Raw genomic sequence first — 15,392 nt, forward strand, 5'->3', positions numbered from 1 at the left:
GCATGCTTGCATATTGGATATATAACTAGAAATATCGGGCAAAGAGCAAAATCTGCTCTACAGTTAATTATTTCATCTTCCAGACTAAACGTCCTGTATGTGGTGTAGGTCTGGAAGGCAGAACACTGCTGGGGATATTCTATGCTATACAGAGTAGGTATTTAAAGGCAACCTTAACACTTTCATTTCTCATTGTTCTTAGCGGCCCTCAACCACATGGATTTGGTGTGAAGTACTTGGGTGAGAGAGTGCCTGATGATGTCAAAAGTATTCAGACTGCAGCCTGCATTGTTATTGTATTTGTCCATGTGAAGTGCTTACATGGCCTCCTGCTAGTGACTGCCTGAAAATAACTAATGTCTCTGTCCTCGTGGATCATTCTGGGTTAGAGAGTATAGATGAAAACCCAGGAAACTATTCTCAGCTAGAAAGATCTGGACACATCAGCACTTTTACCATTCAGTTGTGTTTTCAGCCTTTCACAATGGCAGATGTTGGTTATCCTCCATAATAGGTGCTATTGCTACTGTCTGTGATAAATATATTTGTAGTGCTATACGAGTTAGGATAGTAATGGAAAGCTTTACTGCAAAATGGCATATTTATATCCGTGAATAATAGCAACTATCAAATCTGTTCTACTTTGGACAGATAATTTTCAAATTTGTTTTGAACCTTGGATTCACTCTCATGCAATACATTTTTAAAGCAGCAAAGTAATTTCTTGGAATCTTTTAAGAATCCAATATGTTAATACCTTGACATTTTAAAATATTGCTTTTGTTTCATAGCAGACTTCCATATACATGAACTCTGACTTTCTAGCTGTCTCAGTTACTACTTTTCCTTTTATATTATGTGACAGTTTTAATTAAATGAAACTTGGATTTTTGTCTCCCCGAAAACTGTATTAAAAGAATGGCATCAACGCCCTAACGTTTACATCAGCAATGTTGTCTCTATAGCAAATTCTTACTGACATATGAGATAGAGTCCTCTAAAATAGACTTCTCTGAAATCAATGCACTGAAATGAAAGGCAAAATTCCCATTGGTTTCTTTAGAAGCGAATTTTAAACCATGATTTCCTGTCATGGATCTAGTTAAAAATGGAAGTTTGTGATGGGCTCAGGAGCATAGAAAGTTGTATTAGCACTTTAGAGTCTGAATAGCTGAACAAGCAGGAGCACTGCTGGTATTGAACATTGTATCCTGTTGGTTAACTTGAAACAGATAAACAGCACTTCAGTGAAAATGACCATTTGCCAAAAACATACATACCAGCTTTCCTGAATCTGGTATTAATTTCATATTGATGCAATAATACTTTGAATGTGGCCAGCGATTTCAGTAAGCAGGCTATAAGAAGCCAGCAGAGAAGATATTCCACACATAAATGCATATTCATCAATTTTAAAACCATGCCTGTGTGAAAATATGAAGTAATCCATTCTTTTTCTTTATAAGACTTAGTGTAAAATTTCATTCATGATTCTTGGACTTACAGATGATCTGGACAGAAAGACCCTTTGGAACCTTAGGTTTTCACCAAGCTGCATTCAAATCTTTGATAATGATAACTTTTCTATGCAAATCTACATGATCAATTCTTGAATCAGCCCATATATTCTGTAAAAGATGGCCTATGCTTTGCATATCTTGGGAAAGCACAGTGGGAGGGATGATGTGGGATCATGTCAATGCCTCATTTCAGCACACATAGAAGCAAAATGCTCTAGTATTAACAAGTTACTTCAGCATTAATGTTTGAATAAAATGAAAGCAGGATGAAGTAAAAATTAATAATTTCCTTTTGCAATGTTTAAAGTAACTACAAATTACTAAATAAATACACAGTTATAAAATTAGATTTCATTGCATCTCTTTGATTTTGCTTTTAGTCCTTGACTAAGCTGTCAAGGGAAAGGATGGTTTTTACCTGTTAAGATAAAATTCAAATATAGTCTTTTATATACAGTGTGACCCCCGACTGTGCTTTATACAAATATATTTGGGGGTTAATGTACTTCTGTGTGCAATGTCATAATTAAAATGTTAGTGATTAGTCCCTGGGGAGTGAAACTGCTTCTGGAGCATCCCATCACTCAAAAGTACCGTGGTCCATGAAATGTCGTCAGTCTTTTACTAGGCCAGTAACAGATGTTTGTGGCAGAAGGATTGATACTCGAGAGGACAGGGTTATTGCAAAGGGGAGAGGTAGAGTTCATGTCATCCTGGACTGGTGTGACACTGCCAGAAGATTCTTTGCTTAGTTGCATGTGAAACAGTTGTGGACCTCTAAACTATTAACCTCTTTTCCTTCTTCAACTAGTGAGGATAATTCCCTGAATGTGAGCTGCTGTTCTTTGCATCACCCTAGTTGTATAGCCCCAAATGATTACAGATCTGAAACATTGAAGCTTGTACAGTTCTGTGGCAGGAACTTTCTGTTAGATTGTTTTGAACATTTGTATTTTAAAATCAGTTCAGAGCTTGCCAAGACCTCGTCTGACATGAGGCTTAAATGAAAGGTTTTCTGTGGCCAATGAGCAGAAGATCCTAGCCTTGCCAAGAGGAAGCTTTGAGAACAGTTCATAGGTGAAAAGTGACAGTAGGTCTCCAGGAGTATACTGCTCTCTTCTAGGAAGGACTGGACTGGGTCCCAGGTGATCCATACCAGTGTCTGTGCTCTGTTTTCTGGGTAGAAAAGAGAAACACTTGCCATGTGATGTCCAAGGAAATGGGACACAGGAGTTCTGGGTCACTGTCCCACCTCTGTTGCTGGTAGCTTTAGTTACAACACATCCACTCAGACTCTTGTTGACTGCAGTGAGCAAGGTTCATCCATGCTCTGCTTAGATCAAATGCTGTGCTCTTTGGGCCAGCCTGCAGTTCCACTTAAACATAATTAAAAATTAATTTCATGTTGAGGTAAGGGAGCCCTGGCACAGACTGTCCAGGGAGGGTGTGGAGGCTCCTTCTTGGGAGGTTTCCAAACCCACCTGGGCACATTCCTGTGCCCCCTGATGGAGGGGAACCTGCTTTAGCAGAGTGTTGGGCTGGATGAGCTCTGGAGGGCCCTTCCCACCCCCACCATTCTATGATTCTAACTGCTTTTCATGCGCTGTTTCCTCAGTTTCTTCAGCCAGAAAGTAGAATAACACTAGCTATCTCCTTTCCAAAGGCCTGGCAAGGATGTGTTTGTCAGACACCTTATTAAGGCTATCCAGTCAAGGGTGGATTGATGCCAAAACTCCCACCGTATGCAAAGGGCCCCGAGGCTCCTATACTCATGCAACTCCCAACAACAGAAGTATCAGGTCAAAGTTTATTGTTCAGAGACAGGAACATACTTGTAAGTAATTGTTACAGTCCCCCTGAGCCATCACATAGTTTCACTCTTAATTTTCTTTCACTGGCTGCTTCCTAAATTGAATCAAAACATTTTCCCACTTGTAATGTTTAAAGGTGTACCAATACCGTATGCAAGAACACCTGTGACCTATTCATTGCCCAGCAGTGATAGATCTGGTAATAATGCACTTGCTATTCTGGCTGTGCTGCACTTTGGTAACACCTAAGGTTTAATTGAAACACACTCTGACCTTGGTTTTGTTCATGAGGTGTAGAATGGATATAATTACTATGAATCTACTGAGGGATATTATGGCAAAATGTCGTGTTGCTAATTTTGGCTCCTCCACACCCTTTTTTAGGAAAAAAATATATTAAAAATCACAAATCTCAGTAAAAAACAACGTTCTGCAGTTTCATAGAAGTCCTAAAACAAGTAATTTTCCAAAAAATTAACTTCTGTTTTTCTGTACCTATTTTTTCCCTCAAAACACTATCACAGTATGATAATTGCATTGCCCCTAACAATTTCGTATTCCTTCATAATTAAATAAACAGCTTGTAAAATGCAGACCACAAAATGCCTGTGTTCCACTCTTACCTTAAGGGGTTTCCATAGTTACCAAGGACAAGAAGTTGAACCATCATTTGCCAGACTCAGGCTATTTGCAGCCTTAACTTTTATCTCATGTCTCTTTTTCTCTTTGTCTCTTTGTTTATTAACAGAACGAGGGAGTAATTTGGACTCAGTTAGCCACTACAAATGCAATGATGCAAAATGGACTCTGGTGCTTTAGTGTTTTATTAGCTGGGTCTGTTTCTCCCAGAAGGTATTTTAGAATAATGCACACAAGCAATGCAGCCTACAGTTATCAAGGTTATGAAATACCTATCAAGTACTTCTCCAACTCGATATCAAATAATTCAGACCTTAAAAAAGGAAAACACCTTTCTCGATGCATCAATATGGCATAGAAGTGTTTAGACAAGTACTTCTTTTAATTCACACACCAAAAAGCATTGGTTCAGACTCTGCAAGGCTGCTTTAATGTAATTCCCTTTCATCCCTCTGTCTCCTCTATTTTACATATTATAAAATGCAAGTGGGAAAAACTGCACTTGTTAGGATCTAGACTGGATTATTTTATGCCACTGAAATGGACAAAGCTCTGATTTTCTAATCTCAAAATTATCTTAAAATTTTTTGAAATTATTTTTTTAAAACAAAATATTTTACCAGAACATCTCTGTTGCCAAACAGAGAAACTAACACTGATCTGTAACTGCTTTATATGTTCACCAAACTGAAATACATCTGCTGCGATCAACAGCTCAGCAAGGCTCAAAGAATGATTTGTATGGTCAACAAGAATGCTTAGCATTAGCTCATTCAGTAGACAGATGTACATATTGTAATTCAGGAAAGGATTTTTTGGGCTTTAATAATTGGATGCCAAATTTCTCAGATTTGAATGAAACTTTCTTAAAGGCAAGTGTATGCTCTTATTTGTAATTTTTCTTCTGTTGCCCTTTATTATAATGGCTACTTTTGTATATACATCCCTAGACTATGTAGTATTCTGATCTGACATTTCCTACATCTGTCTTTATAGTTTGTGAGTAGAGAGAGAAATCTGGAAAGAATCGGGACCAACATCAAGGATTCCATCAACCTTACACTTTTCTGCCTTTGCATCTTTTGAAAGACACAGCATTTTAATATTTTATATACTTAACCTGCAGATTTCTGCCTTCCAGCTTGAAATTTTGTATGTATGTTATTGGACAGGATGTTAATTTATACAATATAATGTTCCCATGTAAAAAAATCAATAATATCCTACCAGATACAAACTAGTTTGTTTGAAGTGAGGTAGCAGTAGAGTACCTTTAAACAGATGTCTTAAATCACTACTAGTCTGCTAAAAAAACCAAAAGAAATACTGGAGTGTTTCAGAGTAATGACCTCATTGTGACAGGAGTGAAAATTGCATTGTTTTAGAGCAGTGCTTCAGACCATCACTTCATTTGTTATTAAAGATTGTTTTTAAACTAATTTTGTTGTGGTTAGCAGATGCCTTCCCAATGGGCATCTGTGATTTGCATTGATAATAAACCTAAAAGGGACTAAGGGAGTGTTTTCTCAATAGTTGAAAATCTACTGAGCCTCACTAAGATATTTCTGGCATAAGAGAGGGAAATCCTGGAGGTGCTGGGATATCTTCCCCTTATATCATGGTTGGCACATGAGATGTAGTGACATACTGCTATTGTAAAATCTCTGCTATATAGTTGCCTGTTTCCCCTCACATAAATGTCTGTCCAGAAGATGAAACAAACAAAAAAGGTTTAGAGAAATGGTGTTTTGTCAACTGGATTAGTGAAGTGAGAAGAGCAAAATGGGATTTGAATAACCTAAGGGATCAGTGATGAGGCAGAAAACCTTTTACCTTTATATAATTGGTTTGAATTGAGCCCAAGTCAATACAGAACAAAAGTTCCTAATATCTACATGGGGTCTCAAGAAAATGAATCCAAATTAACTTTGAAAAGGGACTAGCTAAACTGCATTACATTCTTTTATGGACACTCTTAATTGAAATTACAGTGGCCTTGATTCAATTTAGCTTAAATTAAATTCTAAATAAGAGTGTCCACACAAAGATTTAATGCAATATAATTAACCCACTTTAAAAGTTAATTCCAATTAAATTTCTAGAATGTTGCTGGGTGGACTAGTACCAAGCTGTATTGTGGTGGCTTTTATGAAAGAATTTTAAGTATTTAAGTTAGTTCATTGTGAATAGTTCATATTCAATTGCTTCTATTCATACTGCTATGAGCAGTCTGAACAGAGAGATTAAGACTGTTTTGTCCTCTTTAGCCTTTGGGTGACATCAAGGGAAAGGTCAATAAAGAAGCCAAATAATTTCTCTTAATAAAACTAAGTATGTCCTAAAGAAATATCCATTACATATTAACTGATCTTTCCTATGATTTTCCTATAAAACTAGCAGATGTTCTGAGTTGCTCTGAGGATATAAAGTACAAATGATGCTTGGGACTAAAAGAATGTTTATATTAAGGGGATATACCAGACTGATTTAGTTTAAAACAATGTGAAATCTCTCAACTGCAAATATTTTTTTCCTAGACCAACACACACTAAAATTCACATTTTTACAATGTCTATTTCATTTTCATTTTTGTTACCTGAAGGTAAGAAGAACATTTTAAAGCTTAGGAAAACATAAGAGAGGAAACATGAAATGCTGGGAAATGAGAGGTGTTAAATAGAGCTGTTTTCTGTATAACAAAATGAAAGAGAAGAAGAAAACAGTAGACTGGGTCAAACTCATCTTTGATTGAACTCCCCTGAAATCAGTGGTGATTCAGGAGGATTGAATGTGTCCAATCACATTTAGGTCTTTCAGGTCAGTGTCATAGTGATTCAGGTGAGTCTTAAAGGGCTTGCAGAAAAGAACTGGGAATTATCTGTGGTAGAGCAATACCCGCTCTGCCTCTGCACTGACATGCTTCAAGGGGCCATAGAAAATCCCTACGACATCCCAGAGCAAAACAGAAACGTGCAAAGAGGAGAATAATTTGCATTGTGAGTGTTTTGATTTATTCAGCCTCATGAGTAATCACTTTGCATTGCAGGGCTGCCTATCTAGCCCTATTTGGCCTCCCTTGTACTTAACTAAAAATAAAATAAAACCCAAACAGACAAGAGCTGCTGGGCTTTGAAACCTCCCAGGTTTTTAGGCGTTATTGCAATGGCTCCCCAAACTGTTGTTGAGACTTTTAAAGTCGTATAGCAGTGAAAAGAGAAAACTGAATTTTAAGAATGAAGGAAAGGAGACACAGCTATATAGTTGTAGTGATGGATTTTCACCATAAAACAGTCTGTTTAAAAAAAAACCCAAACACCTCAGACAGGAGCCAATCCATGAGAAAAATGAAAAATTAATTAGGAAGAAAAACATATGAGATCTGTTGTAACCCAGCTTACTGATTTAAAGCATGATGATTATTTTAATGCTGTATTAATATAGGATGTGATCCTTTCTGAGTGGCAAAGACACGGGCAGAGAAGAATGGTGTCATTGTACTGTATGTGGGGAGAGAACAGCATGCAAAGTGTTTGCACTTCTCTTGAACCTAAAGCTCAAGTCCTTGAGAGTTCAACCAGGTGGAAAGGAATTTCAGGACAGAAAAGGCAGGATGATGAGCTGGAGAGGATGGTGAGTGACTCCCTGACAATGTGGTTCCATCAGCCCAACCCCTCATAGCCATCTGTGAGATGATGTGGATTTGCATCTGAGGCCACAGGAGCATTTGCAGAGCAGATGTTGGTGGAGGATTTCTTACCCAAGTGGATCTCTCTGCCCACAGTTCAGTCTCTGTTCTGGGATGAGGATTTACCCTCATGTGTTCTAGTATTTTGTAGACCTAAAACATATTGAGGACTTGTCTCCCAGTATTGAACTGAAACTCCCTTGGCTTCCTCTGCTGGCACTGCTGCCAAAAGAGGACCAGTCTCAGGCCCTGAGAGCATTCAGAGTTCCTGTCAAGAGTCACTTCTGCATAAAGTCATCCTGGGAGTCAGACCTGGTTTTATTGCTATACTACATGCTCTGTTCCATGCAGCAACTGTTTGCTGTATTCTGGTGTTCGTACTACCGGAAGAGGCTTTCTAAGTAATGTGCTGGTTGACTGACCTATCTCTTTCTCACATGTTTGAAAATCTGCCAGTTAATTTGTAACTGTAGAGTGGCTTGTTTACTTAAGAAACAAAACAAAAGAAAAGAAAAACCCCAACCAAAACAAGCAAACCCCCAAAAAACCAAAAGCAGTTATCTTTGCAGAGAGTTTTGATTTGTTTTCTTTTTTCCTCAAGACTCCCTCTTTAAAAGGATGTGATGTACAGCACATGTAACCACACTGTGTAAAGTGAAGCAAAGATGCATTTTCTGAATACAGCGATGTGTTTGTCATCTGGAAAAATATTGCAAAAAACAATCTGAGTGCTCTTCATCCTGAAATTTTCTGGCGTATGACTGAGGGAGAGTTACGATGGTTTAACTGTGCTTTAGTTGAGCTTTAACTGTGATGTACTTGCAATGATTTCATTTTACTGCGATGGTTTAATCACCTGGTATCTGATAGATCCAGTCTATATTGTCAGTGCAGTGACATGCAGCATCACATCTTGTGTTTTAATGGCAGATGGACAGCACCAACTAAAGCGTGGTAGATCATATGGTGTCATGAACCATATATTGGGATAAAGCCATGGCCTTTGCTCTGTTGCTGAGATAGCTATTCATAGACCCACAGACTAAACAGAGAGCAAAGTATGAGCTGCCAACAGCAATGAAACTGCCAGGGATCCAGCTAAGGGTCACTGGAGCTTGGGAAAATATCTTTGCAACCTGCCATACTTCATTAGGCAGATCTTTGGGAATGGTGTAGAAATTCTTTTGTAATTAAAGCCCCACCATTACAGAAAAGTTCTTTAGAGATTAGAGTTACCAGTTACTTTGCCCTGGTAAAATAACAAAGATATCAAAGCATGTCAGGACTAAGTGCTAATTACAAAAAACCTAAACACAACAGCCCGTTAATTGTGGGTTCTGTTACAGTGCCCATAAGGAAGACATCTCTGCATACAGGGTTGGCAAAGTTAGCTTTCAGGAGCATAACTACTGCATCCTTGCAGCCCTCCCCAAAGAAAACTACACTGCAGATCTACAGAGGTAGATTAGCTTTGTCATTCTTTGCTTCATCTTCTGCATGGGATCTTAAGAAGGTGACGCTTTCTGCTCAGAGAAAGATATGTAGTACATGGAGACTAAGTATCAGATAAGCTGTACAGAGAAGTCAATGCATATAAAATGTCAAGCTGAGACAAAAGCTTTTAAAATTCTGTGGAAATAGAAACCAAACCAAGTAACTCTCCATGTGTGCACATGCGTGTCTCCTTGGCCAAAAGGAGAATATACATTATTGGCCTGATAGATTATATACACCTTTGTAATTAGGGCAATGCCACACACAGGCTTAAGGTCATATTTGGAAACACGTTTAATAATTGCACAGTGTCTGGGGAGCTGACTGTGTAGTAAGGAAATTCGTAGCATTTTAAGTGTATACAGCAGAGGGCACCAGCGTTATTGAGGTGACAATAGAGTTGGTAGTTTGGCACTAGAAAAAGGAAGGAAAAGAAATAGAAAATTTATTAGAAGACAAAGAGTTGTCAACAAAGTCTAAAGAAACTGGTTGATGGTCTGTGTTCCATGCATGGATTTATAAAGCTAAACCTTCATGTGTCCCTAACATAACAGACAGATGTTGAATAGCAAATTAGTACAGAGTTCCAGATGGATCTTTGTGTAAAGCCTGTTAAAATATTTCCATAACGTTCTTCAAATCTTTCAGTGAATTTTCCACTGTATTTATGTGCTGGATATTTTTTTTTCCAGGGTATTTCCAGGATATTAATGATTTTAAATTACCTTGCTGTGAAAAGAAGGAAAAAAAGTTTTGCAATGTAAATGAAATCCAAAGTTAAACCAAATAGTTACTACAAAAACTAAAACTTGTTCTCACTTTCTCACAGAAAAATGTTCAAGAGAAACAGTAATATAGATCTACTGTATGTATATATTAAATAAGATACAGCTTAGACACAGAAAAATCACACACATCAACACATGCTGAAATACATCCAGAATTTCTCTTTTACATCCATCAAGACGGTGATCCTGTCTTCAAAATCATATGCTCAGAGCAGCTAATAAGTAGTCAGTGACCAAGCTCGTATTTGAAGTACGCACAGATCTGAATTTTGCAGAAATCTGGGGGCTGCAAAATCCCCTAAGGGTCTTTGATTGTAGTTGTGAGGCATATGTTTGATTGAGATATCCCTCGAAGGGACCTGGGGAAAAAGGTAAATGTAAAAGCCATGGGCAATTTTTGCCTTCGGCACAAGGAGAGAGATGTTTTATCTGACTGACTCATTGTTTGAGTCAATAACCCCAAATGACAGGAATATAGGGAATTTAATTTAAGAAGATAAAACAAAAGCATTTCTTAGAATCTTTTTGCAACTGAGACATGGAAACACTTTGCTTTGGGTTGAAGATTTCTTCCTAATCAGTCTCAGAATCAGATACTTTATTTGTTAAAATGAATTGCTGTATTCAAGTAAAATGTTTTATGTGTAATGATGGGAAGGGAAGATTTGTTGACTAAAACAGTAGGTGAAGGGAATGGTGGGAGATATGATCAGGTGCAAGAAGTTGGAACAGAAGAGAGAGATGTCCCAGCAAAGTCAATAATATTGCACCAGTGCACTGGTAAGATAATTGGTTTTCTGGGTTTCTGTATCTGTTTTATTACTTCTTTCCATTAATTCCATTATTCATTGTTAATCCATTTCCTTAGGGGGTAAGTTTTAGAAGAATTTTAATGATAAGTAAGAAAGGAAAGACAAACCTACTGAATAAAACAACCCCAAACAACTAGTGATAAACAAAATGCTAATACGATCACACTAAGCATCACAGAGAGATGGCTAATTACTATTCAAGAGCAAAATTCATGGACCACAGGTCTTCACTAAGGAGCCTGAAATTCATATTAGACTCATTGATATAATTCTTTTGGCCATAATGGGATAGATTCTTCTTCATAATAGTGTAAGGAAGATGAGAAATGGGTTCTTTTTGGCCCCCTCTTGCAGATGGTTTCATTTCAGTTGGATTTTTTATGTAAGGCAACTTAAATTTCAGTGACTCTTGAAAACATTTCTCCACATGTATTCAGCACCTCTGATGAGCTAAGTGACCTTGTAAGCTTGCAGTAAAAAGGAAGGGGTACAGAGCAGCCACCTCTCACCCAGTCTAGTACATTATTCTAAACCCATGAAACCGATGTTCTGTGGCTGGCAGGAGGAAGGGATGAGGAGGTGGGAGCAGTAACATCTAATGCTACAGCCACAGCGTTCTCCAGAGTCATGAGAGAGAAGTGTTAGCCATGGAAGGAGAAGCTGAGTGACTTGCTGAAGGTTGCAAAACACATTAGTTTCATGAATCTTTCATAACAAGAACGATGTTATATAAATAGCACTTACAGAGCAGATCAAACAAACAGATACAGCCCAGACCTTCCAATTCCCATTCAGAGGGTTTTTAACCATTATATTGGCTTTCTCTCAGTAAATTATTAAAAGTGGGACAAGAACACTTGCCAGCTCTGAACTACTATAACAAGTTTTTTAAAAATGCAGAAAAGAAATCTCTAAACCACAGTGTCTGAATATATAATTAGAAGAAAAGTCTTTCATTAAATGAATTGCTGTGAGATGCAAGCTAATATTTTTTTTTTCCTGTCTTCTTTATTTTTTTTCAAGAAAGATTGCTTCAGAGGCTGCAGTGTGAAACTGTTGCCTTGTAGCATTTTGTTTTACTGAATACATGTATTATTATGCATCTAGGTGTTCTAGGTTATAAATAGGCTTTCAAGTTTGCTGTAATTTATAAAACTTTACTTTTGGCTGATTTATAGGAAAATTTCAGTAATCTCTACAATGGAGAGACTTTGCACCGAGCAGCAGATTGAAAATGAACTGAGGGCTGGGGGCTAGTAGAACCACCAAAAATGAATCAGTCCTGAAATTCCTAAAATGGTAATGATCGTTTGTGGGACAAAGGTCTTTTTTCCCCTTAAAATAAGATCTGTAGAATTTTTTTAGAGGTGCCATTGAAACTGCCAACCCTGAACCCACAGAGAAATTTTTCAGCATTTAAATGGCTATTCTTATTTCTTTGTTCAGCACACATTTACTAATGAGTGTTTCTCTGCTGCTGGTGCCAAACAAAAGAACTGAGGAGGAAATATCATGAGATTGGATGATGCTGTTTAATGATAGGGAAGAATTGATGCTCAGAATGTTTCTTGTGTATTTTTTTTTTATTTAGTTATCATTTGAAATAGGCAAGATCTTGCCCTGATGTTTGCATGATCTGCTACATTTGATATTAAAGACTTCTCTTCTTGTTAAACTGCAATACAGGAATCATGTATGTATAGATAAAGATTTTCACTCATACGAAACAGGAGCCTCCACTTGCTCTTCATGTTATCTGTTGTCTAGTCGTATAATGTAACACCTTGAATATTCTGATGATTCCTATCTTAACTCATTTTTGCCGTTTGAGGCGCTTGTCACTTCTTTCAACTCTCCCCCTGAGTTAAAACATTTATTTTAGGTATCCACCGTGGTTGAACTTGTTATCTGCCATCCAGCTACATGCATCACACATTGGAAGGAGCAGGAAAAGCTAGTGCCTGGCTTTTTCTTGTCTCATTGCCAATTACAGCTGACAGACATAGCTGTATAGGAAACAAAATATTCGAATTTCCATAGCTGTTCTTGCTACAGAGCTTTGTGAAATCGGCAGAGTTGACTGAAAGGGCTTCAGAAGTCTTTGTTAAGAGAGCACACTTAAATATTTGAGATTAATTTAATGTTCTACTTCTCCTTTCTTTCTTTCTTTCTTTCAGACTATTCAAACTCCAGAAGGACCAACACCAAATAAATTATGAATGTTGAACAAGATGACCTTACATCCACAGCAGATAATGATAGGTCCTAGGTTTAACAGGGCCCTATTTGACCCCCTGCTTGTGGTGCTGTTGGCTCTTCAGCTTCTTGTGGTGGCTGGTCTAGTGAGGGCTCAAACTTGCCCTTCTGTCTGCTCCTGCAGCAATCAGTTCAGTAAAGTGATTTGTGTGAGGAAAAACCTGCGGGACGTGCCAGACGGCATCTCCACCAACACCCGGTTACTCAATCTCCATGAGAACCAGATCCAAATCATTAAAGTTAATAGCTTCAAGCATCTGAGGCACCTAGAAATACTGCAGCTCAGCAGGAATCACATCAGAACAATTGAAATAGGGGCTTTCAATGGTCTGGCCAATCTCAACACTTTGGAACTCTTTGACAATCGTCTGACCACTATCCCAAATGGGGCTTTTGTATACCTGTCAAAACTGAAGGAGCTGTGGTTGAGAAACAACCCCATTGAGAGCATCCCTTCTTATGCTTTTAACAGAATCCCTTCTCTGCGGAGACTGGATCTGGGGGAATTGAAAAGGCTTTCATACATCTCAGAAGGTGCCTTTGAAGGTCTGTCCAACTTGAGGTATTTGAACCTTGCCATGTGCAATCTTCGAGAGATTCCTAACCTCACCCCACTTGTAAAACTGGATGAGTTAGATCTTTCTGGGAATCACTTGACTGCCATCCGACCGGGTTCTTTCCAAGGGTTAATGCATCTCCAGAAGCTGTGGATGATACAGTCCCAGATTCAAGTGATAGAAAGGAATGCTTTTGATAACCTTCAGTCACTTGTGGAGATCAACCTGGCACACAACAATCTAACGCTGCTGCCTCACGACCTGTTCACACCACTCCGTCTAGAAAGGATCCACTTACATCACAATCCTTGGAACTGCAACTGTGACATCCTTTGGCTCAGCTGGTGGATTAAAGACAAGGCACCCTCCAACACCGCGTGTTGCGCCCGTTGCCACACGCCTCCCAGTTTAAAAGGAAGGTACATCGGCGAACTGGACCTGAATTACTTCACGTGTTACGCTCCCGTCATCGTGGAGCCACCAGCAGACCTCAACGTCACAGAGGGCATGGCTGCAGAGATGAAATGCCGGGCCTCGACCTCCCTGACCTCCGTGTCCTGGATTACTCCAAACGGATCCGTTATGACGCATGGGGCCTACCGAGTTCGGATTGCGGTGCTCAGCGATGGCACGTTAAATTTTACCAAGGTAACTGTGCAAGACACGGGTTTGTACACATGCATGGTGAGTAACTCTGTTGGGAATACCACGGCCTCCGCCACACTCAACGTGACTGCCCTGGATAACCCTGGTTACACATACTTTTCAACGGTCACAGTAGAGACTGTGGAACCTTCTCAGGATGAGGCGCAGACCACAGAGCAGGTTGGGCCCACGCCGGTCACCAACTGGGAGACCACTAACATGACAACCTCACTCACTCCACAGAGCACAAGGTCGACAGAAAAAACGTTCACCATTCCTGTGACGGACGCAAACAATGGGATCCCGGGGATAGATGAGGTTATGAAGACTACCAAAATCATAATTGGTTGTTTTGTGGCTATCACTCTCATGGCTGCTGTGATGCTGGTAATTTTCTACAAAATGAGGAAACAGCATCACAGGCAGAGCCATCACGCTCCGACACGGACTGTAGAGATCATTAACGTGGATGATGAGCTTACAGGCGACACACCCCTAGAGAGTCACTTGCCCATGCCAGCAATAGAGCATGAGCACCTAAATCACTATAACTCTTATAAGTCTCCTTTCAACCACACAACAACAGTTAACACAATAAATTCAATACACAGTTCAGTGCATGAACCGTTATTGATCCGAATGAACTCAAAAGACAATGTACAAGAGACTCAAATCTAAAACGTTTATGACATTAGGGGGTGGGGGTGGGGACAATGAAAAGATGGTTTATAAAACAAATGACACAAATGACTGGGCTAAATCTACTGTTTCAAAAAAGTGTCTTTACAAAGAAAAAGAAATTTATTTATTAAAAATTCTATTGTGATCTAAAGCAGACAAAATTATGTGTATTCCTCAGAACCTGTTTTTGCTGCACTTATTTACCCTCCTCGTTCCCTTTTTCCTCCCCGATGTCCCCTGATTCCCATTTGCCATATTTTTCATAGGAGAGATTGATTCCCTTAAAAGAACTGGTCTAGGAAATTTTGTAAGAATTCTGTTACACTTTGGGAATTTTTATGGTGAATTCTGGTGGTGAGATTCGGTCTATTTTGTCAATTTTTCTCCTTTTATCTTCCTTTCTTTTGTTTTCTCATGCCCTTTTTGAAATTATTCGATAGAGAATGGAGTAATAACAGCAACTTTACAGGTGAGAAAAACAAACAAGCAAAATTACTTCTTTTT

At 38.7% G+C, this 15,392-nt stretch overlaps 1 protein-coding gene across 1 annotated transcript in view; it reads left to right on the top strand.

Annotated features, from left to right (window-relative positions):
- LRRC4C (leucine rich repeat containing 4C) overlaps nucleotides 1-14,939 on the top strand; it is a 54,238-nt gene extending 39,299 nt beyond the window's left edge. Inside the window, exon 2 of the mRNA XM_061998305.1 lies at nucleotides 12,927-14,939. Coding sequence (XP_061854289.1) covers nucleotides 12,969-14,885 — 1,917 coding nt within the window. The 5' untranslated portion in view covers nucleotides 12,927-12,968 and the 3' untranslated portion in view covers nucleotides 14,886-14,939. The remainder of the gene's footprint in view (nucleotides 1-12,926) is intronic.
- The last annotated feature ends 453 nt before the right edge of the window (nucleotides 14,940-15,392 follow it).

The sequence above is a fragment of the Colius striatus genome, chromosome 6 (assembly GCF_028858725.1).
Source record: "Colius striatus isolate bColStr4 chromosome 6, bColStr4.1.hap1, whole genome shotgun sequence".
NCBI lineage: Eukaryota > Metazoa > Chordata > Aves > Coliiformes > Coliidae > Colius > Colius striatus.